General features: G+C 36.5%; 1 protein-coding gene across 2 annotated transcripts in view; it reads right to left on the bottom strand.

Annotated features, from left to right (window-relative positions):
* Positions 1 to 24,273, bottom strand: part of LOC113240660 (fructose-bisphosphate aldolase-like) — a 40,456-nt gene that overhangs the window by 12,536 nt on the left and 3,647 nt on the right. The window contains exons 3-8 of one of the 2 annotated variants that reach the window (XM_026478022.1): positions 10,509 to 10,683; positions 9,811 to 10,014; positions 6,813 to 6,928; positions 5,548 to 5,647; positions 4,809 to 5,008; positions 1,264 to 1,360 (exon numbers count right to left, since the gene is read on the bottom strand). In XM_026478022.1, the coding sequence (XP_026333807.1) occupies positions 1,268 to 1,360; positions 4,809 to 5,008; positions 5,548 to 5,647; positions 6,813 to 6,928; positions 9,811 to 10,014; positions 10,509 to 10,683 (888 nt within the window). In that variant the 3' untranslated portion in view covers positions 1,264 to 1,267. Of the gene's footprint in view, positions 1 to 1,042; positions 1,361 to 4,808; positions 5,009 to 5,547; positions 5,648 to 6,812; positions 6,929 to 9,810; positions 10,015 to 10,508; positions 10,684 to 24,273 lie in introns of those variants that run through there. The other variant, XM_026478021.1, reaches the window with a different exon arrangement.

The raw sequence follows: 24,273 nt of genomic DNA on the forward strand, positions 1-24,273 counted from the left end.
TGATCCTGTATTTTGGAATACATTGGATATGTTGCTGGATACGCATAGTGTTTAGTGTTTAGTGGATAGTGTTCATTATTAAGTAATAATGTGATGCGAAGTTACTACTTAAAAGAGAAAAACAAACTCCAGACGTTTTTATAAAAAATTAAGTGCGAATTCTCCATCTCACCTAATATCTAAATAATGCCTATATAATCTCGCCTTGAAAAAGCCCAAATTATAGCGTGATATATCCTGTAGAATATGGATAAGCTGGCAACTTTACGGCGGTGTTCAAGGCTCTGCAGCCTCACCTCTACTAAATCCGAGGTCATGTGTGTCAAGTAATTATTGTTCGTTACCAGAATTAATGAAAACTAAATCAAATATATAACTAATCGTAACATAATCTGAACACTGAAACTAAACTTGTTTAACTATTAAGAAGCAATACAAGGATTAAAATGTCTACTTAAATGTACGCGATGTTCGCTACCGATGTACCCATACATCGCGCGATTACAAGCGATATCCGAGTGGGAATCAGTGGCGAGGCTTCCATATAATTTGATTCCCACAGATTTGACGACTCAGAGACTATTAAAACTTCCATAACTGCTTCGGGATGTGGAAGCATCATCGATGGGAGCATGTTCTGCAGTCGCACGGAGATTGCTTTGCAGGGTGCCATGAGTCGGATTATGATTAACACACTCAGCGCGGTATAACGGACAAAGATCGGATACTTTTGGGACACACTTCATAAATCTGAATAGGCCTTTTGCTTGACGCGCCTGAGGTACAATTCAATATTTAAAATATTTACTAATGAAGGAAAGGGAAGAAGTACGTCACGAGAGTTAAGCGTGAAACACACAGAGAGCGGGTGCGAGTCGGGCGTGTGTCGGGACCGCAGCGGGTCTCATCCCGTGTATTTATATGGACGACGACTGAATGTGAGCGCGTGCGCCCGCATTCATTCTCGCACCATATATGTTGCATTTAATAAAACTACGGTTAGTGTGTTAACATATTTCTTTTCACATTTTGTTTTAGTTATCTATGATACAAAACCTCTTGCTTTTCGGCTTTGAATGCTGTGTGTAACAATGGCGAAGGGTGGCTACATGTAGCAAAATACCAAATCTCTTCAATCAATTCCAAATTTTTACTATCTTCAGGTAATTAGTAGAATAAATTTCTTAGATATACCAATCACAATCTAGCTGTCTGAGTCCTTCGCCACTGTTATGTACTTGTGGCATTACGAAATATGCTTACAATTTTAGTATTTATGTTCTTTGCTGTAGTTAGATTTGTCACTCGCTGCCGTGCTAATGGTGCCGTCGTATTTTCCAAGTGCAGCTAGTCCATTGGCCTGCAAACAACAATTTTACAATTGATCATCACAGTCACAATACTCTCAAAGCATGAAACCCGTAGTTCCGGCTTGTTGTTTTCCCACATGGATAACGTACAGACTTGAGTTTCGATCGGGGCTTAAACTAAGGCCCGGCGCTAACTGGCGCCACGATTCGGCAGAGGATTCCTTGGCTTCGCTACACGCAAGCGCGTTGTAACAGCAATTATGCCGCGGTGTCTGTAAGCATGCCAAATCATCCTTAGGCATGCAACAGTATTCCGTCGCGATATCGTGCTCGCGCCTGGCCTCTCTTCAGATCTCCGCCCCCTCGTCGCCCTGCATACCCGTATAGTCAACTCGGCGGCCCGAAGCCTGCCGAAGCATCCCAAAGGCTGTCTAAGCATCCCAAAGATTCTCCAGCACTTTTCAGTAAGGCTAAGATCACTATAACTAGATCAAATGCAAGACCAAGAAATTATACACTTTTTAAAACCCATTCCCGTAGAACTAACATAGAGAGAGAACTAGTGTGCTCCATCGTAGTGACTTCCATCAGATGTGATGGAGATCAAAATTAAATGCCAACTTATTGTTTTTATAAAAAATATAGTATAATCTACCGTATTTGAAAGGCAGATATCTAGTCCATATATAAAACTTTCATAGATTTCTCATAGATGGCGCTACGACTAAAAAGTCGTTGAAAAACCAAATACAAAGACACGACAACAAGCACATAGAAAAATTCGTGAGGTCCGCTGGTTCGTTCCGTGGCTTAGTTGGTATAGCGTCTGGCACGGTATGCTAGAAGACGTCGGTTCGAATCCGGCCGGATCGAAGGAATTTTTTCTGAGTGTTCGATGTGAATGTTTTCTTTGTAATAATAATTATTATATAATGAACATAATAATGTGATTAGTGTTACATGTTTGTAATGTATTTTGTTTTAGATTCTCGCGAATGCTTAACATTTCCGCGGACCAACCCATCAACACCGGTTATTGTCTCAATAGAATTCAATGATTTTTTCTTTTTTTTTCATCTTTCGACCGTCACATTGTCAAAATCATCATTGCATATAGTGATACGATGATATATAAAATTATACAATGATAGAGATTTATTATTTAATAATCCGATTTTTAATTGCTTTACTCAATAGTAATATGTTTTTCTCAGACCTTAGTATATTTTCAGTAAATTATTGTAAGTTTAAATTTAAACTCGGCCGTTCCTCTACCGATATGCATAAAATTTGAAACTAGCTTAAAAATAACAATTCTTCAGGTTGCGAGCAAACCCAAATTTTGAATTTCAACCTGTAACTTAAGATAATTGAGGTTAATTGTTAAATCCATGGGAAATGAATTTGATTATACAATTTTACGCCTGCAAATGTTCAGAGCTATAAAAAAAAAGAAAAAAGAAAAATAAAAAACTACTGCGCTTCGGTATATTCCGGTCCAATATTCCGCCTAGTAATTTTTAACAAAATAGTAACTATGTTCGACGAAATTTAAGCACCCTGATAAAAGATATCATTATAGCTATTTGTTCAGTAAACAATTTGGGCTACGACATAGCATTTACATTGTTTACTTTGTTCGACGTTCGTTTGTTTTGTTTGATTATTTGCTGTCGCCATGTCGGCACACGGCGTGTGTCACATTTTGAAGAATTAATTAAACCTAATAATATTTACGTTGTCTGTTTGGAAAACGTTTTGTCTGAGTAAATTGGTTCAACATTCCCAGTTTTAGCGGTTTCGTTCTCGAAACCCGTGGGACAAATTTAGAATACTAACGTAGTAATAAAAACGTGATATTGATATTACATTACGTGTTATATGAGCGGTAAAAAAAAAATTACGAGTGTTTGGTAGAAGCCCGAAACTAAAGGCATGAGGGGCATTAATGACTCCAGGTTTGCAACTTTTACCGCCCGTGTTACATACAATGTCATTCGTCGTTATTCGCGAGGAAATAGATGCAACGATAATTTATTTCTTTTATGAATAAATATTGCTTCATAAATCACAACACAACATTTACGGATTTTGCAAATGAAATTTGCAGATTATACACCTCGAACTAAAATGTTATAAAAAGCACAAACGCATGCAGCCACAATGTATTTGTATATTAAATATTAAATAAATCATTTCAAATCCTAAAAATACTGCAGAATTTGAATTCACAAAATAAATTTAGTAAAATATAGTTAAACTGGAAATGTTTAATTTTTTTTTTATACTTCAAGTTTATGCGAAATATACGTTAAGATTTTTCGAGCACAAAAACTTTTTGCTTAATCTTGACGTAAAAAATCAAAAAGCCCATGAGCGTGACTTTAACTTTGCCTGCATGGCACTGTTTATGAGCTAGGGTGAAACAAATATTGCAATTAAGAAAAGCTTTGCACTTCCCAAAATAATTGGTCCAAATCCTCATCCTCCTTATTCAGCGCCCACAGTGCAAGCCATTGAGCCATCGAGGTCGCCAAAATTGTGTTAATCTCTGTCACATTGGAGAGTTTTGCTCAAAATGATTTTTGACGACTGGCAGTATCGTCTTAGTAACATCTTAGGACCAACTAAATCTTTATTTGGCTCACGAATGCGGTTATTCTCCGCAGAGCCACGACATTAATCTTGTCTCGTGTGCCATGACACCTAAATATTGAGACAAGTATTGTAACTTCAAGTAAAGTAGCAACGTAGCTATAATGTGTACAAGCTCGCCTCGCGTCATATATAGACGCATACATCCGAATAACCTCGCGCGGGATTCGCGTTGCACAGCGCGGGTTCTCTGATGCACTATTCATTACACAATTGAAGATTTTGCTCAGTGTTCAAAAAATGATATCAAATTGTATATTATTTTTGTTGTGCTTATGGTTGTTTGAACAAGAGTGTCTCAAAATCAGAATTATTCAGCATTGTAGGAAATGAAACTATTTTTCCGGATTTAAATCGCGTATATTTGTTTTTTCAAACAAACCGACGTTTCGGGCCCTTTACGGGTCCCATGGTCACGATTGATTTAAATCCGGAAAAATAGTTTCATTTCCTATGTGTAACAATCGCGAAAACATAAGAACTCGATATTCAGCATTGTATTTTTACTTCATAATCATGATACCAATCCACGATATTGGTATAAAAATATCATTATGAAGCACTTTATTTGACAAAGCTTATTTCAATATAGCACAAGAATACTGTGATGAATATCTACGTGTTTACAACTCGTTGCACCTAATAACTAAAAATAATAATGTGACAACCCTACGCTCCAAGCAAAGTGTAAGCATTGACAAGCAGTTGGACTACTCATCGTATTATACTACAATAATGCTTTTAATTCATAAAGACCTAAATTATTCTAGTCGATTACTTTATGAAACAAGCGATCAAATTGAGTTCACTGTTGTCACTGTGGTTTGTATCCTAAATCTTTACCTTAGCCCTCTTCAACAACTCCTGTTGCGCTTTCTTAACATATTCATCCTTTCCTGCCCAGGTCTTCCAGACAGAGGCTTGAAGAGCCCGACCATAACTGAAGGTAAGCATCCACGGTTTCTTCATGTTCACTCGGTTGATAGCATTTAGGTTCTGTGTCGCTTCTTCTTCAGATTGACCTCCAGAAAGGAAGGTTATTCCTAAAATACAGGAATAAAGACATTCTCAATTTTGTTTAAGCATATAAAAAATAGAGAAACGTTTGGCCATTACTTGTAGGGCTAGCACGACATGACGCTACTTGCACGAGAGCGACATGGAAGCGCGAGATATTGCTATTCTCTACGCGATAATATCTCGCGCTTTCATGTCCTATAATGCTGACCCTAATGATGTTAAGCTATGGTAAGCGTTTATCTAAAATACCTATTTACTCTCGCCGTGGTAGCATAATGTTTTGACCTACCTCCTCTCAAGTAGAGACTGTGGTTTCGAATGCGGGCTCGCACCTCTGAGTTTCTCGAAATTTATTATTTTACGGCATGAGTGGTGCATTAATGACACAAAGATGGAATGTACCAGACTATTCGGTATTCGTTGACCGAAGGAGGAACGGTACCGGTGGTATTAAATTGATAAGTTTGTTTGAAAATTACGATGGATTACGACTAAAATTTTATATATTGGCTTGAAAACTATGGTAGCGTTCTCCAGTAATATTTCAATGAGAAAATTTTACCTGGTACTGCAGCCGGTACTCCTCTTAGCAAAGCAGTGACTGTGGCTTTTGCGATTTCTTCTGTTGAGCTTCTTTTTGAGCATCCTTGTCCAGGAGTCACCTGTAAAGTAAAAATCATAGATATAGAAAAAAAGGGTAAAAATGCTTACAATTATTATATCCACGTTGACTATGAGGTTAGGAATATTACTAGAGACGTACCCATTTTACCCCTCGTAAATAAAGATAAATAAATAATAGCATAGTCTAATTAGACAAGTTGTAAACCTAGCAGCGCGACTTGTATGTTTTTTTATGATACTAAGAGACGGGGTGAACAAATCGTGCACCTGGTGGTAAGCGACACGCCTATCCGATCTGAGGGGCACTGCCATTGCATCCGTCACCCCGGGACATAACTTGACAAGTCCCATGTGCCTGTTATTTCACCAGAACCCTTACCTTTCAAAACCGGGAAGCAGTCAAGGTAAGATGGCAGTACTTCCCTGGACCAACCTTTCACAAGGATCTCTACTAGTACTAATGTGTGCACGCTAGCCGCACAGCCGTGACGGACGCACACATTCGCATAATCTCGCGGTGCACTCGCGTTGCATAGCGCAGGTCATCGCACGCGCTATTCATTAAAGAATTGAAGTCTGGTTGAACCAGCGGAAGTGCGTCACCACGTTTCCGTGAGTATCTGAATTGTATAGGATGCGAGTCGATAACCAGGAAGGGACCAGGATTCCGCTCAGCACACGCTGGAGTAGTGCCCGACGTGAGCCTCCGAGTGGAACTGGTTGCCCGGATTGGGAGAGATCTCTCTCCGCCATGCACAGCATGCTGGCCGTCAATCAAGAGTCCCATGAGGCAATGATCTCCTTTTGTGAAACGGTGATGCTTCAGAAGGACCTCCTTCCTCCTGCCGAGAGTGATCGGGAGAGAGCTAATCCCGCTCGGCGGTGGTGTACCTTCGCGGTTGCGGCCGATCGGAGCGGGGGCTAAGTTCGCCAGTAAGTTTGGGAGCCGCGAGGAGGACAACAGGGCGCTGTGATAAGCTTCGTCGTGAGGAGAGGGAACGGAAGGACGTAGCTCCTCCCAAGTGATGAGGGGTTCCGGTGCGCAAAGTCGATCCCAGATCCCTCCCACTAGAGCACCCGAGAAGATCACTGTGGGTTTTAACCGGTAGAAGTTCGGCTAACCTTTCCGCTGGCCTCGCGACGGAGAGGTATCCTAGGAGGATTTCCCCATTAAAAAAATGGTAGATAATAAATAACACATACCATATTCGGTTTCAATAAAGTTCCTTCTAAGAATACGTGATGATCACTCAAAGCCTTGTACACAGCAGCTAACACAACTTCCGTTACTTTCTGTGCTCGTACAATATCATGATCGCCTGGTAACAAAAACCAACAACATGGATATTTTATAGTAATGAAGCAAAGACGTCATATTTTCAACGTGAGTGGAGCAAGAGATTGATCAATCAATCTTCAAATAAATTTGCTTAAGCAGCTCGATCAGCTTTGGTTTTTGTCGCTACTCTCTTTGATGAGCTCTGGATTGATTGAACTGCTTTTTTGTTGACATGTCGCACCCCTAATGGAATAATACATTTTTTTTATTGAATACCATGATGTTTTTACTACCGTGATTTATTCATGTATTTTATGAGAAAATACTTCATTAGTTTTTCTTGTTATTATAGATGCAATGTTCGAACAAACACAAATAAAAATGCCTTCGATCTCTCTGAACTCGAACCAGACTGTTTGCCAGACCGGTGAGAGCGGTAGCGCCGTTAAGAGTCTATACTACCCAAGCTCGATTCCAAATTTTGCCCTTACTAATACGGTTCATTTTGCTTGGGTCAACCCGCAGGGACACTGGCCTTATTTCAGAATTTATTTTTTACAAACGGAATTAAAGCTATTTGAAAAATGTATATCATATAAGTATACGTGTTTTATTTAGTTCAGTTGATATAAAAAAGCATTGGTACTATTCATTGACTTACAATTATATGGACGTCGGGTCCGCGCTAAAAAGTGTCCGCACTTGTAAGGCGCTAAAATCGTATACAGAGCGCGACACTCCGCTTTAGTCTTCATTTGTTCTACGGACAGCGCGATACTGCGATGACATAACAATTTAAATTTCGAATAGGTTGACTTGGGACATTTTTTTCGTGGTTTTTGTATTAGACCCGTCGTCCATTTATTTGTAAGTCAATGGTACTATTACACTATTGAATATAGCGGTTTTCTTGTAAAATTTCGAGGCAAGTTTGTGATTATTTTCCGTCGTGAAATTTTTTAGAAATCGTGTTTTCACACCATATAGTAATTATAATAAATTCTATCACTTTCTTTTTTTCTCATGAATTAGATTAAGCCTTATCAAAATTTGGGAGAGGACACTGGCTCCTGTCACACAGGTTATACCTAGCATAGGAATCAGGAACTTCATTATTATGTTGTAAACTATTTTGTGAAATAAACATTATTATTGAACATTATTATTATTATTCACATTTTATATAAAGCGCTTTTTATACAACAATCATTTTATATATTGTCAAATTCAGATAATTTTTACAAGGTGTTTACCTGTAATGTGTGCCACTCCTTTAGTGGGTTAGGTGAGCACATGAAAAAGCTGAACAGAATTTGTTTGCGTTCCTGAACATTTTTTCGATCACATTTATCTCAGTTTAATAATCTACTTAATTAAATAACTAAACTGAGGTTTACAACTAATTTATAATTGTTATTTAAAATGAGTGTTAGAGTCATTGACTTACAATTATATGGACGTCGGGTCCGCGCTAAAAAGTGTCCGAACTTATAGGGCGTTAAAATCGTATACAGAGCGTCATTCACGCTTTAGTCTTCGTTTGTTTCTTCTGACAGCGAAGCAAGCAAAATTAGACAGTACTGCGATGACATAACAATTTAAATTCAACGTTTTAGCTTTTTAATATTCCTTTACATGTCACTACGTTTAAATAGGTTGACTTGGGACATTTTTTTCGTGGTTTTTGTATTAGACCCGTCGTCCATTTATTTGTAAGTCAATGGTTAGAGTTGATCATTATTATCAAAAATGAACATTACATTTCTTCTTTTAAGTTTATTTTTCTTCCACAAAATACAATTTATTATAGCTAAGAATAGTTTACACGTTAAGCTTTGGTAATAATTTTGTGGGAGACTGATGCCTAAACTAAGCATAAAGATGCCTGTGCGTCGGGGCACCAGGTTCCCATTTTCCAGAAATACCAGTTCAAAAAATCTTTACACAAGCTATTTTTAACACTACTAGCAACGACGAAAAATATTGTTAAGTCGCTTCTCAATCCACGGATACAAACATGAAATTAGTTGAATCTTGCGAATTAGAATCTCAAAACTATTATATTAATTGAATTGTTATATTAAATAAGTTTATATTACATAAAATTATATTAAATGAGCGTAAGGATAAAAATACTTATATCATACATTACAATAAACCCGCTTCATGTGATAAATGTTCAATGCGGAAAAGAAATAGGTCTCATATCCATCTTTGGCAAATTAGAATTATGAAATGAAACTACTTTTTCGGTGGCGTTTTTCAAATAAAACAACGTTTCGAATCTACAGGTTGCTAACACATTGACTGCATATTTGCAAAGTTGCACTCAACCCCTGAAGAAGACCATCGATTATGGTCGAAACTAGTCGGGTCGCTTCCGACTAAAATACTATGGGAGTAAGTCCCGTTACTTTTATATTATAATGCATATTTGCAGTTAGTGCGTGAAGTCGCTATCAACTTCATGTAGTCGAAGTCTCGGATAACGTTTTGCAGTCAATCTGTTAGCAACCTAGAAGTCATGGTACTTCTAGGCTGCTAACAGATTGAGACAAGAGCCGACTGAATCTAAGATCTCAATAAAAATTAGAATTTCTCTATACTGGAGGATTTCTCTTTCTCTTGTTCCGATTTTTCGAAGTAAAGGGTTGGCCAAAAAAGTCCGTGCGGTATCAAAGTGTAAATTAAAAACATTTTAAAAATAAATATCCATCTAAAATCAATTATGTGTGGTGCCTTATTGATTTACAATCTTTTGCCACCTTTGCGAAAATTTAGAATTCCCTTTCATAAAAAAATATGTCTTTACTAATAAAATACGGCGGTAACGTCCACTTGCACTAAACTTAAATCTATTTATAAAACCGCATAAAAGTAAAGAGTGTAAGAAGAAAAGATGATCTAATAGCAAATACTTACCATCCAACAAAATATCAGGTTCAACGATGGGAACCAGGCCCTCGCTCTGACAAATCGCAGCGTATCGGGCCAATACTTGAGCAGTGTCCTGAATAGCTTGCACTGAAGGTGTATGTTCACCAATCTTCAGAGGAGCTCTCCATTTGGCAAAACGACAGCCTTGCTTTTTGTACTCTGCACAGCGTTTTGCTAAATCGTCGAGACCTGGAACCATAGAAGAAATTTTAGCAGATTTTAGCAACATTTATGCAATGAAAAAAATAAATATAAAAAATAATACACAGCTGACTAAATATGAAAAAGACGAAAATATTAAAAACAAATTTATTTTATTTCATTTAATGAACAAAGTTTCAACAGCATTCTTAAAATTATCTGACAAATGTGTTTTAAGCTGTTCAAAAGCCAATTGGAGAAACTCCCTACGTATACGAAATATTTTTTTTAATTAAGTCTATTACAAAATACAGTGCAAAAATAAAGATAAATACTACAAACGCTACGGGCAACTCCTAAAATTGTTTCATCTTTGTGAAAATAAATCAAAATCAGAAATAATAGATATAGCAAAGTTTCGAACCGGAATATGGTCTCATAATAATAACAATATTGCAAAAACAACGTAAGAATATTTACTTATTCATTTCTTTCCTTCGCGACACCATTTTTTATATCGCCTTTCATAAAATTTACTTTACCTTGAGTAGTAACTTCATCTTCAGACAAAAACAGTGGAACCGTATCTCTATCAACCTTGATGCCAGGTATGATATTCTTCTTCTTAAGCAACTCTATGAATGGGGTTCCATCATCCGTCTTCTGGTATACTGTCTCGTCGAAGAGTATTGTTGCTGATATATTATCTGATAGAGCCTAGAAGAAATAGATTCATGTTCAGGAAGTTTCTTTAGCATTTATCAACGTTGAATTTATTGCAAAGACACTTAAAACTTTTCGAAGACATATGAAATCCCGAAACTACATACAACTGCCTCCGTGGCCGAATGGTTACTATGCCGGCCGGACTGCCACGCTGAGGTCCCGATTCCCGGGCCAGGAGAAATATTTGTATGACCTACATTTATTTCTCTCGTGAGTTTGGGTGTAATTTGTGGTTGTCTATGTGCGTGTCCATGGCACCCGCGACACAGGGTTTCCCTAGTGCGGGGCTACGTTGAGTGTGTGCGTTATTATTATTAAAAAACTATGTCTATGTTTACTTAATAAAAATGTATATATCAGAAATTTCACTATAAAAAACTTAAAGGAACAGAGCTTCCAAACATTAAATGGAACTTCGCAATATTCTAACATATAAATGAGTATCATTTTATGAAATATGTATTTATTAAGTATTCATATAGTTTTAAATTTGTTTTACATTCTTTTGTTTGATGGTGCACGTAAACCCGTATTGTAATTATAGAGTCCTGTAACTCGGTCTGCAGGAAGAAATGTCTTTCAGAAATAATAGTAATGGTTTCTTTTCTCAACACAAAGAAATAAATATACACTTATTTTACAATAGACCAACAATTGTAAATGTTGTATCCCTCGTAAGAGACTAGAGATCGTACTAGGCAACTAAACCTGTATTACAACTCACCAGGCCCTCACCCTCTCAGAGTTCAGCTCTTAAAGTCAGTAATCTTAAAAGAAAAACCAATATACTGGTCAGCAACAAAAATTGTAAATGCTGTCTAATTATGCTAAAAATATCTTAATGTATACAAGTGTGAGAGCGTGTGTGTCACCATTAGGTTCCTACTGTGTTCCGGTTTTATAGGGTATAAGAGTGCTGTGAAATTACAGGCACATGTTAAATTAAGACTCAGGGTGACGAACGCAGTGGCAGTGCCCCTCAGATTTTTGCGATTAAAAACTCTGAGCGCCACTACAACTGTTATGGATAGGCGTGTAGCTTACCATCAGGCGCACGACTTGTTCGTCCCGTCCCTTGATATTATAAAAAAAAACCTAAAAATAGTTACATGAATACGGCAAGAAAGGTTTTTAGTTTCCGAGTAATCTAGTATTTGCAACCAATTGGAAATTACATATTTACACTCATATTTGGTAAGTTCATATATGTGTAATGAAAAATTTAGTTTGTTATATAAAATAACCACTCTGAAAGCAAATGAAGCGTTGTGTTAAATAGCTATCAGCGGCGAATAGTAGAAAAACAGCGTGTTTGTGGCGTATAATAAGCAGTGAGTGCATCTTTTGTGTGTGTTTTCCTTTTTACTTAATGTAAATATATAATTAGTAGTAGTAGGAACACCAATAGCAAATGTATTTAAACAATTTACACAAACTTGACTAACCATTAACACAATACACAAACCAATTACAGACGTATACAACATTCAGTGACGCCTCACTACTAAGTTAATTTATGAGCTGCAAGAACGCTAATATTATATTAAATTAAATTCGCACCCTGAAGACAATAAGGCTACATCTGCAAAACCATAACTTTTCAAGAGAGAGGTTTAAAGATTCTACGAACGAAATTAATCGGTTTTTTATGATTAAATAGGAGAGTTACTAAAGATCATGGCCTCGATTTAAGAGCATGGATCGATTTAAAGCTCTGATTGGCACTGCAACTGTTATGGACATGCATGTAGCTTATCATCAGGTGCACGACTTATTCGTCCTGTCTGTAGATATTATAAAAAAAATACATAATAATAAAAAGATGGCCCACAAATTGAACCTGTTAATGGATATTTGCGTACAAAAACCACTTCAGTTTTAAATCATGCATTTAAATATAAACTATTTTTTTAAATTATGTAAAAAAACGTTTAAAATATACGGGACATGTAACGGGGCAAGATTTTGATATTTAACATAATATCGTCGCTGGAAAGGCAAAAGTGCTAACGTGCATTTGAACAATTTTACAGGAGAGCGATTTAAAGTCTTTTTTTTAAGAAAGAAAATCATAACTATTTAGAAAATTTTAGTTATTGATGAGGACTAAAAAATGCCTTTGACATATATGGCCAAAATTTGTTAATACTCCAAATATACGCCACATTAGAGAATTGGGTTTTGTCATCAGCATTCAACTTTGTACATTTTATTATACTGGCCTTATACTTCGCAAAGGAACCAAAAAAACATCAAGATCAGGTAAAACGGCATTGAGTTCATTATGAGTGCAGTATCTAACGAGAACGAATCACTTTTTAATCTTAAAACACGACTTTCCCGAAAATTCTGGACAATACTCATGTCATTTTGAGAAATGAAAGTGTCTATTCATTTGATTTACAAGAAAGCGCTCAACTTTATTCTCTCGCATTTCTTTTATGACGCTTTTAAAGCATATTTCTTATCACCAAGATATTGAAGGAAAATGTAGGCGTTATTTCGTAAATCTATATTTTCACCACTGCCTTAATGGCTCAACGCTTTTGCCTTTTGTAAAATAATGATTAATACAACGGTTGAATATGACGAAAAATTTCTTCGGACATGATCTGACAGGACAGGACTCGATCCCTGCGTCTGCATTCCAAACAACAGGCACTGCTCTACCAACTAAGTTACAGATAGAGTCAGCAGAATTCACAAATTTCTCTAGAACAAACTATTAGGCCTACTGCTTAACTGAGTCGATTCCTGGGGTAATGCCACATGGTTTGTATAATCCTTTCAATTATCAATGAAATAATTATTAATATACAAAGATCTACCAATCACAAATAAAACCAAAGTCTTCTAGCAAACCATGGCAGACGCTATGCCAACTAAGCCACGGGAAGAACCAGCAGACTTTACGAATTTTTCTTTTCTTTCTTTTTGGTTTTTAACGACTTTTTTGGCCGTAGCGCCAACTGTGAGATATCTATTGCTTCACTCAGCCAGGTACCTTTACAGCTACCAGTAACTGACCGGAGATGTCGTTTTAATAATTGTAATTAAGTTTATTTAAAATTATTACAGCCATTGTTTGTCAGGAAACATTCTGACATTATTATCGTTTCACATAACAATTGACTAAATTAGTAGGCACTTTTTTCAATCAACTTGCTATTGAATATCGTAAGAAAAATGTTGTTGAAATTATCCCGAGTATTTCTCACAAATGGCGCTACAGCCAAAAAATTCGTTAAAAAAACAATACAGATTACTAAAAAAATCGACCTTAAAAGTCATTCGTCCCTTAGTTTGCCACCCTTAGAGGTGGAATATTGTCTTTAAATTTAAATGGTACCCTCTTTCCAACAAGAAACGAACCAACAAAATCGGTCCACAAATGCGGAGTTATCGCGTTACGCGACAATACATGCAAAAAAAATCATACAGTCCAATTGAGAATCTCCTTTTTATGAAGTCGATTAAAAACCAAAAACAAAGATCATGAAACGAGCACAAAGTAGAATTCGTAACAGCATTGGAATTTCTTGTAAGTGTTCGATCTTTGTATTAATAATTATTTCATTGATAATTGAAATTAATAGACAAGCCATTTGGCACTACCCTAAGAACCGACTCAGTTAAGTGGTAGGCCTGTAGTAGAGTAATTTCACAAATAATAAATGAATATCATAATATTAAATAACATTCAAAATAAATGGTAAAATGTCTAAGAAATCTATTACGTATATTTATTTTATTTCATATAAGTGCCCACAAAACATACACTCCTAAATAAAAAGTGGATGTGGTGTGGGAAGACAATTGCTTTTTATTTAAAAAATCGACCGGTTGACGGTTGGTAATATGACGTACATTTGTGAATGTACATATGATGGGCTCTGATCAATGTCGTCTCCGAAGGCGGGAAGGAAGCTCAAAGTTATGACGTGGGGTTTACAATAAAGCTTGACACAATAGATGTATAATGCACAAGATCCCTAGAACGGCTCGCCTATGTAAATTGAGATCCCATTGTTCCCAAACTGTCAACAAAATAAACGTCGGTCTATGGGGTTTATTTATTGGATTAGATTATACTTTTGGTCATTTATCGAATAATTTTAAGCAGTTTGTAAAACAAATAACATAAGCTTGATAAAGCATACTTCCTTAGTAATAAATCCATCTCAAATGCAGGACCGAAATGATTTGGAGCAGTACTCATAATGGACCTATTTCTATTGTTCCTATTTCTGTTGTTGAAGCAAACAATTTTTATTCTATGACTTTTGATTATTCACATTTGTTTTTTTATTAGACTTCAAAATGGGAGGTTCTCAATTGCACTGTCTATTGGTTTTAATTTTTTAGTTTGATATCATTGACTTACAATTATATGGACGTCGGGTCCGCGCTAAAAAGTGTCCGCACTTGTAAGGCGCTAAAATCGTATACAGAGCGCCAAACTCCATTTGTTCGACTGACAGCGCGATACTGCGATGACATTACAATTTAAATTTCGAATAGGTTGACTTGGGACATTTTTTTCGTCGTTTTTGTATTAGACCCGTCGTCCATTTATTTGTAAGTCAATGTTTGATATTTAATTATTCTTGTGAAATGACTGCACTAGTTTGTAATAATTATTAATACAAAGATTGAACACTTAGAAAAGATTTCTTCGATCGTACTGGATTCGAACCAGTGTATTCCAGAAAACCGTGTCAGGCGCGAACGAACTATGCGAGTAAGACCGTTAATACCACCATAAGATTTAACAATAAAACCTTGCAAATTTTTCTTTGTGCTAGTTGCAGATTTTTGTTTTTTTTTAACAATTTTTTGCCGTAGCGCCATCTGTGAGAAATCTATTTCTTCTCTCATCCAGGTGGTACCTTTACAGCTACCAGCAGCTGACTAGAGATGTCGTTCTAATATTTGTAATTTTTAAGTTTATTATTGTATCTCTCGTACATACGCGTCATGCTTATTCTTATTCGTTCAGTCACTTGGTATTATAAACAAAAATATATAACTGTAACCTAATCTCAGTACATAGTACTAAAAAAACCGACCTGAAAAGTCATTCATCCCCCTTAGAGGTCGAATATTTTCTTCAAATTTAAATGGGACCATAGGAAATGAAACTATTTTTCCGGACTTAAATCGCGTATATTTGTTTTTTCAAACAAACTGACGTTTCAGTCAACCGTGACCATGGGACCCGTAAAGGGCCCGAAACGTCGGTTTGTTTGAAAAAACAAATAAAAGCGATTTAAATCCAAAAAAATTATTTCATTTCCTATGTGTAACAATAGCGAAAACCTAAGAACTAGATTAAATGGGACCACTTCTGAGAAAAAAGAATCATCAAAATTTACAAATGCATAAATTTCCCTTTAAAGAGTTCCCTCCTACTTTTTTTTAAGTCGCTTAAATAGAGATTTTTAGTTTTTGTGGTACTATCTGATGCTGTTTAAATCTGCATTTTGAAGTAAAGCGGTGTATTTGGTAGTCATAACGTTTCCAAAGGATTTCTTATTTTATTTTTATTTTCTTTTTAATATCAAAGTATAGTTTCTCTTATTAATAATATATGCTTCCAGATAATAAATATCATTAATATTTATACTTAAAAACGCTACATGGTTTTTTTCAATGCCACTGTAGTTATATTTTCGTTTTTGTTTCGGCGCGGTTAGAGATAATAAAAATAAATGTTTTAAAAAAGTTATACACTAAGTTTCATAAAAGCTGCACGATAAATTATGAGACCGCTGTGCATGTTTTTCTTTAATTTGTGAATCTATTATTAATTGAGAACTTTTATAGAAACAAATACAGCAAATCAGTTTTTTATCCCAGTATATTTATTTCACAATAAGAAACAATTTTATATAAATAAAAACATACATGAATAGCAAATTAATATTGCTTTGTAATTTCGATGTCACATTTAATTTTCATGACCATTTCTGTCCGCCGAATCCACTGAAATTATAAATAGAACACCGCAAGAATAAAGAAAAAATACTGAATTTATTTGTTGCCCAAGCTAAACAACTGTATCATATTTTATGAAAACACAAAGGCCCGGCGCCCATTGGCGGCACGGCACAGCAGGGGATCCTTCCGCATGTCTACATACAAGCCCAAACTGACGGCAATTATGCCGCGTTCTCCTTAGGGCGCGTTCCTATTTTGTAAGACAAATAGTCGTGCAGTTTAAAGTGTCGTGGCTTGTATATTTAAATGAAGTTGTTCACATATAATAATACAACACGATTAACTGTCCTTCACGACTTTATTGACGTTACGACGACAGACTGTCGTAACAATGGAAAGAGCTAGAACGACAGTCGTCTGACGATATAAAACGTCACCATAAAAATGTGACGACAGATAATCGCAGCTTCAAACGTTTCTGTCATGCAAACGACAAGGCGGCTGTCGTGAACCGATAAATTGTCGTCACGATCTAGTCGGAACTGCTAGCATACTATTAAGGTGCGTCAGGCTCATTTACGAATGCCATCAAGCACTCATGGAGGTATGTATACAAAACCACGTAACTCTTCAGTGGATTAAAGGACACAGCGACTCACGTGGCAATGACGCAGCAGATGAACTAGCCAGGAAAGGGTCGGAGACGGACGCTGTAGGACCAGAACCGATAGTGTCCCTCCCCTGCCAATGGTCCAGAACAACTATACACAAAGGTACAAAATCTTTACATAATAATACATGGACCACCCTTACGGTTTGTAGACAGGCGAGGGAAGCACTCCCAACGCTCAACGCCAGTCTATCTCGAATACTAATTAAACTTAAAAGGCAAGAGCTTCGCACTCTAACTGCCGCCCTAACGGGTCATGGTCCATACAATAAACACCTTTTCAATTTAGGTATCACAGACAGCCCTCTATGCAGAGCGTGCATGGAGGGGGAGGAAACGGCTGCACACATCCTACTTCAGTGCTCCGGCGTGGCCAACTACAGGGCAAAATACCTTGGAGTGCCAAGGTCGCTCCCCGAAGTCTTCAGCAAACCAAGGAGGCTGCTGAGATTCCTGGAGGTGCTTGGGTGGCACGAGTAGGACCCTGCACCCACCACACGCAAAATAGGCGCTTTGTCGTCGAGTTGCGGATACCAGCCCGTTGCACCAAGTAAGGTGCGTCAGTGGGCACCGGGTGCACCTCGGCAATATTTCAGCCTTCAGCAAGATTTTAACCATGCCGGGAAACTTGTTTATCTAGGAAATTGACACAAACGAACTTATGAACATATATAAAAACAATGCAAGAAAGAACGAGGGGTATCTCTTACCGACACCCGAGCTAGCGTAGCGCCGAGTAGAGACAACAACAATTATTGTTATTCTTGGAGGCTAAGATATTATCCCACATCTAACACAATATAATCTACACATGAATTGAAAAGGTTTTTTTTATTGACAATCAACAATATTGTATTTGCAAGACGCTCGTGCTAATATCAGAAGCTTATTGACTGCTCTTAGTAATTGCCTATACCAAAAAATAGGGTAGTACAACTCTTTTTTCTCATAAACAAACCGCATTGACCGCAAGGGACATACTAACCATACTTTAATAAGAGCAAATAGGGCAACTTCCGCCTGCGCGCAAATGCTACTCTTCGCTCGGAGCATAGGCACAACCCGGACACTCCATACAACGATGGTAGAAAGTTATTTAACTACTACTACGTACAACAAGGCGCTGTATGCACACACGCAAATGTGTGTGAAAATGTAAATTATATCGAAAATTCTAAATCTAATAAACAGCTTTTTCAACGGGACAAACTCCTCTATTCTATTTAGATGAAGAGAAATAGGCGTTTATGGCACAATCCACGACCATCATAATAAATATAGTAATGTACGGTCATAATACAATCTACTCGCTAACGCCTTGGCGGACGAGTACAGTGAATATGGCTACTGATATAGTAAAGTGTATAAAGTGCAATATAGTTATAAATGAGCCGTTATGTTTTATTCAAAACAAAATTATCATAATGGATGATAAAAGTTTAGTTAGATTATGTATGAATGCTTCTACTACGTCGGAAATTAGTGCCGCAAAATATTTACCCTTTATGTAAATTTCTATTACAATGCAGAAAGTCTCAAGATGCATAGATAAAGAGCAGAAAGAATCAGAGGATATTATTCGTGTATTCAAGAACATGGAACCGGACGACACTCCTACGTTTGTGGCGAAAGAACCGCACAAACTCCCTCCTTTAATCTTTGATGATATAGATGTCTCAAGAGTATTAAATGATATTATTTTGTTACAAAACGAATTCCTATCGCGCATTTTACGGTTGCAATAAAACTTGGCAAATAGATGTAATTCCACGTACTTTTGAGGTCGGTTTTATTTGTATAAATAAGTTATTTTGTTTAAACACCGCGCGTTCGCTATATGTATTGGTGCGTGTGACGACACACGCTATGCATCGCGAGTGCACCGAGAGATTATACGATTGTGTGCGTCCGTGACACGGCGCGCGGCGGGCGCGCACACATACAAACAGCGCTGCTATAATTCTATGGAGTTACCATATTTTTCTTATTATGCTATGTACTAACATTCAAGACTACTCGAGACCGCAGTGTACCTATATGTATCGGCTAACACAAAACCTAACGTACAAGTTCGTCCTACTACTCTAAATATTTAAACAAAACAGAAGAGGACCGTATTCCTAAAGAAATATTTTCCAGTGTAATTTGCCTCTACACGGAAAGGTATTTCTCTAGGGAATAGTGAGGACTGGAACATTTTTCCCGCTAAAGGTTATTTTTTATCTATATTTAACAAGTGGAACGTGGTTTCGGTACCTACTAATAGAAAAAGTAAAATATATAAGCAGCTAGTAAAAATAATGAAGCAAGGCTTTCTGGACTCATCAATAAGCTTCAAACATTCTTTTTTGCCTAAGGAAAAGACTCAAATACACCAACCTGCGTCAATACTATAGGTTTCTTCTGTTTACGGTGAAAGGACCTTAGGACTCTAGGAGGCACTATAAAAACTTTCATTTAGCCTTGTTGAAGCCTTCGGTGGCCAGAAGGCTAGCTACTACTTCCGCTCATAATGACCAAGAGCGTGGCCCTGGGCACCATTTCGTCTTCTACAATAAAGTGATTTTATCACACGAACAAAATAGTATGAACTACACGAAACAAATGATCGTAGTTGATTCAGCAAGTGTCACGGTGTGTCAGGGTGAGATTTTTTTAAGTTGAAAATTTTTAATGAATCTATTGTAATTTTTTTTTAGTTTCGTTCTATTCATGAAGCCTAGTGCATTTTATTTAATATCTATTTACACTGAATAAAGATTAACAATGTATATATGAAATTTCATTTCTCCTATTCAGGCGTAAAAAAGTAACCAACGGTTTCGTTTTTATAAATCTGCAAACCCTGAGAAGTTGTCATTTTTCAGATGTGACATTATTACACCAAAGGGAATGATACGCAGGGATTCATTTATTTAACGCCAGGTAAATATTCTTAAATAAAATCACCACGTTTCATCTTCCATCATATTAGCATACAAAACTCCTGTTTTGCTAAAATCCTCATGTGGGCCTAAAAAGCTGGCAAATTTCGAGGTATTTCTTCCACGGTTCAACTTTATTCTGTAGGCTGTAAAAGCTACTTTAACACGTGAACGTTTTGGGAGATTCTATGTAAGGTTATTTTGAAAAATCCAACTAAATTATGAATGGCTATGACAGAGAATATCTCGAGAACGTTCCACACGTTTAACATATTTGGGTCCTAAGGCATTTTTATTGCACCGTAAAAGATCTATCCAACGACATCCTAGTAAAAAGGTAGGCGTAATTTAGTCATTTATGTTTTAGATCTTCTAGGTGCATGATAGGTTACGTTTCTGAATTTGGGGCTTCGATTTATAAAATCTAATAAATAATTTCGTAAGAATAGATACATAAACGAGTGAGCCAAAAAACTGTGTCTTACAATGAACCAATAACTCGAGAGGACTGCCAACTGCGATACAAGACAGCATAGTCGGGTATTTACTACCATTGGTACACCAGATGTCGCGACGAATGCCAAATAGCTATTTTAAACCGACTTAAAAAAAGGAGGAGGTTATACGTTCGGTATATATATTAAAAATATGTCTTCAGATATCTCTATCAATTGTGGGCAGATTTTGAATATTCTTTTTTTGTTTGAAAAGGTGCACTCTCGTGGTAGTCCCATTGACCAAGTCAGAATCTGATGAGGGGATCCCATGAAAATCGAAGGAAATCTTCAAATTTTATAGGCATGTCCGCGTATTCACCAAATTCTCCATCAATTGTGTACCGATTTTGAAAATTATTTTTATTTTCTGCAAATAAAGGTCAACTTTTCACTTGACACAATACATATAATCACCAAATCACCGCCACCATGACAACCAGAAAAGAAAATGTAAAATGTACAAAGAAATGGAAATTGAAAAAAGCCGACAATTTTTTCAATGAAAAAGTTACAATTATTGTAACTAATTCGTTTTACATTGACAAGCTGCAAGTAATCAAAGGTACTCTAATTTCTAGTGATAACAAACAACTTAAATAGGTGGCGCTTATTGCACAGATTTTACCGGCTTTTGTTTCGTTTTGTTTAGGATTAGCGCCATCTACCCATATTCGAAAGCGTTATTATTATTTATTTTATGGCGGCCACTAGACTTCAGCCAGTATCAGTTCTATAAAAACAATATAAAAATTAAGGCGATCATCGCCAGTGTCAGTTTTCATTATTTAATTTCTAAATTAGATTGTAAAACACAATGCCGTCTATTGAACTTCCTTTTTTCTAGAGGAATTCATTGATGTTCACGACCATTTACATAATATAAACGACTTCCAGGATTTGCTCAGCGTCGTCTAGATATGATACGGATTTTCGACGTTTTTAAAACTAACGATCTGTGGCCCATGGTCGTACATAAAAAACACACGAAACATATGAGTTCCTGGTATCTATTATGGAGTTCTAAACAGATGAATAGAATACAATAATTTATTTCATATTATCAGTGTGTATAGTATGGCATGTGTGTATCAAGAAATATTAATATGATCGTCACTATAGTCGTCACCAAATAAGAGGCCAAATTTGGCACTTGTCATCGAGACGCGAATAGGGATGTGGACTAATCATATCGGTAATCATATTATACGATTTCTACGAGAAATCGAATCAAAATTTTAAGAGTTTGTAATTGTTTAGATTGTTTTTCGGTTCATTATTGTTCAGGCCAAATCGTGCCTAAAAGGCCAAATCGTGCAATTCTGTTAAAACCAATTCATTTACAGAATTCCTTGCAGTTCTGTAACAATTCCTCTTATTTTCGTAAAATTGTCCCACATTCCGATGAATTCTATCCAATTCTATTAATTTTGATTTTATAATATTCATAAATGGTTTATAACGGGAATATAGTGTAAATAAGTAAGTTCATAAAAAAAGATTAAATTACCAAGACACCATGGAATTTCATAAATTCTCAATTATTCGGCTGGCAAGTTAGAAGTTGTCAATATCAACAACAAACAATCTCAAATAATGTTCATAATTTTTTCTAATATATTTTATAAACATTTTTTCCTAGAAATCGAAGGGAAGAATTCGTGCAAAAACAGTACTTCATATATGTTTTGTCATATTATTTAGACCCCTCGGGCTCGGCCTGCGGCGCGTGGTCGGTTTCAAATTACGGGGTGTGCTTATACTGTTCGGTGGCACAGTGATTAGTATTATGGGCGCTATATGCGGAGGTTCCACATTCGATCCCTAATATGAGCCAATTTGTGAAAAAAAAATTAAGTTGGTTCCGGTCAGGATATTCTGGGCATTGCCCTTAGAATTATAGTTACTCATAGTACTGGAAATTCCCTAGTTTAAGACCAGAAATTTGGAGTGATTGTCTGGCATTTTTTCCCTAAATACTTTCCTTTTTGGAATAGCTTCCAAGAAAAAAGAATCTAACAGAGAGACGGTCGAGATACAACAACGCTATAAGTATCTTATTTTCACTACATCGGGAAGTACGCCTTACATTTTGAACAATTGTTAAATCTTGTACTCGTAATTTAGTCTCCGTATACTATTTACGTAAGATGGCATGCGGACGCTTCGGGCTTCGCCCTCCGCTAGACCTTGGCATACGGCCTCGGCACTTATAACATTAAATGAATTAACATAGTTCTTTAATGGCGGCCATATTGACAAATGGCAAAAAGTTAATTTTGACTGCAAATTATTGTTAAACACCCATAGAGAACCCCACATGCCAATTTTCAGTAGAATTAGAGCAAATTTTTATCATCCGCTAAAAAAGTTTGTAAGGTAGCCATATTGAAATATGACTAAACGTAAATTTTAACCGCAAATTATTATTAAACAGCCATAATCTCTATGGGGCGATCTCCCCTACATGCCGATTTTCAGCTGAATTAGAGCAAACTTCTATCTCCCGCCAAAATGTTTGTATGGCAGCCATATTGAAAAATGGCGAAAAACAAATTTTGACCGCAAATTATTATTAAACACCCCGATTTACAATCGAATTAGAGCAAATTTTCATCTGCCGCCAAAAACACTTCTATGGCAGCCATATTGAAAAATGGCGATGAACTAATACTGATCACAAATTATTATCAAGCATTCCTAGCGACTCCCACAAGACAATTTTGGAAAGGATCAGAACAATTTTTTTTTTCTGCCAACAAACACTTGTATGGCGGCCATATTTGTAAATGGCGAAAAACTAATTTCGAGCACAAATTATTATCTGGCTTTTGTAGAGGTCTCCACATGCCAACTTTCAGCTGAAACAGAGCGAGTCTCTTTCGGCAGCTATTTTTACCGAAAAAAAAACACTTATATGGCAGCCATATTAAAAAATGGCGAAAAAAAACTACGATTTTTGAAAATTTATGACAAATTATGATTAAGGACTCCTAAAGACCGCCGCATGCCAATTTTCAGCTGCATCGAAGCAAGTTTTTCTTCGGCCGCCATTTTAGATTCGCCATCTTGAATTTTTTTTTACACATGCAGTTGACCACTATTACCCTCTATGAAATTCCTTCCAGCACCTCCTATCTTTAATAGTTTCCGTGATAGAAGGCTTCGAAACTTGTATGGCGACCATCTTGTTTATTTGAATTTCGAATATGTTTTACTTTGTGCAGAAATTGACCAAGGTGTATCTCATAAAAGTGCACAAAAATCCCCCCATATAGTATAGTTTTTGCAGGGCGTTAATCACTCGTTTACATTTTCCACATTCAGGTGTTCTCATATTTAAGTCTTTGCCTTGGAGCCTATCCGCGTACAACGGTATAAATATCTTTTTTCTACCATATCGGGAAGTACGCGTTAACTTTTTCTAATTGAGTCAGGATTTGTAGCTTTATTTATTATTTAATGTTTCAATAAAATGTATGTATTTTTCGTAAACTCATTGATGCTTATAATTGTTATTTATTGTTTCGTTGATCGCATTCAAAGTTACATA

This window comes from Hyposmocoma kahamanoa, unplaced genomic scaffold (assembly GCF_003589595.1).
Source record: "Hyposmocoma kahamanoa isolate Upper Pololo Valley unplaced genomic scaffold, ASM358959v1 160, whole genome shotgun sequence".
Lineage (NCBI taxonomy): Eukaryota > Metazoa > Arthropoda > Insecta > Lepidoptera > Cosmopterigidae > Hyposmocoma > Hyposmocoma kahamanoa.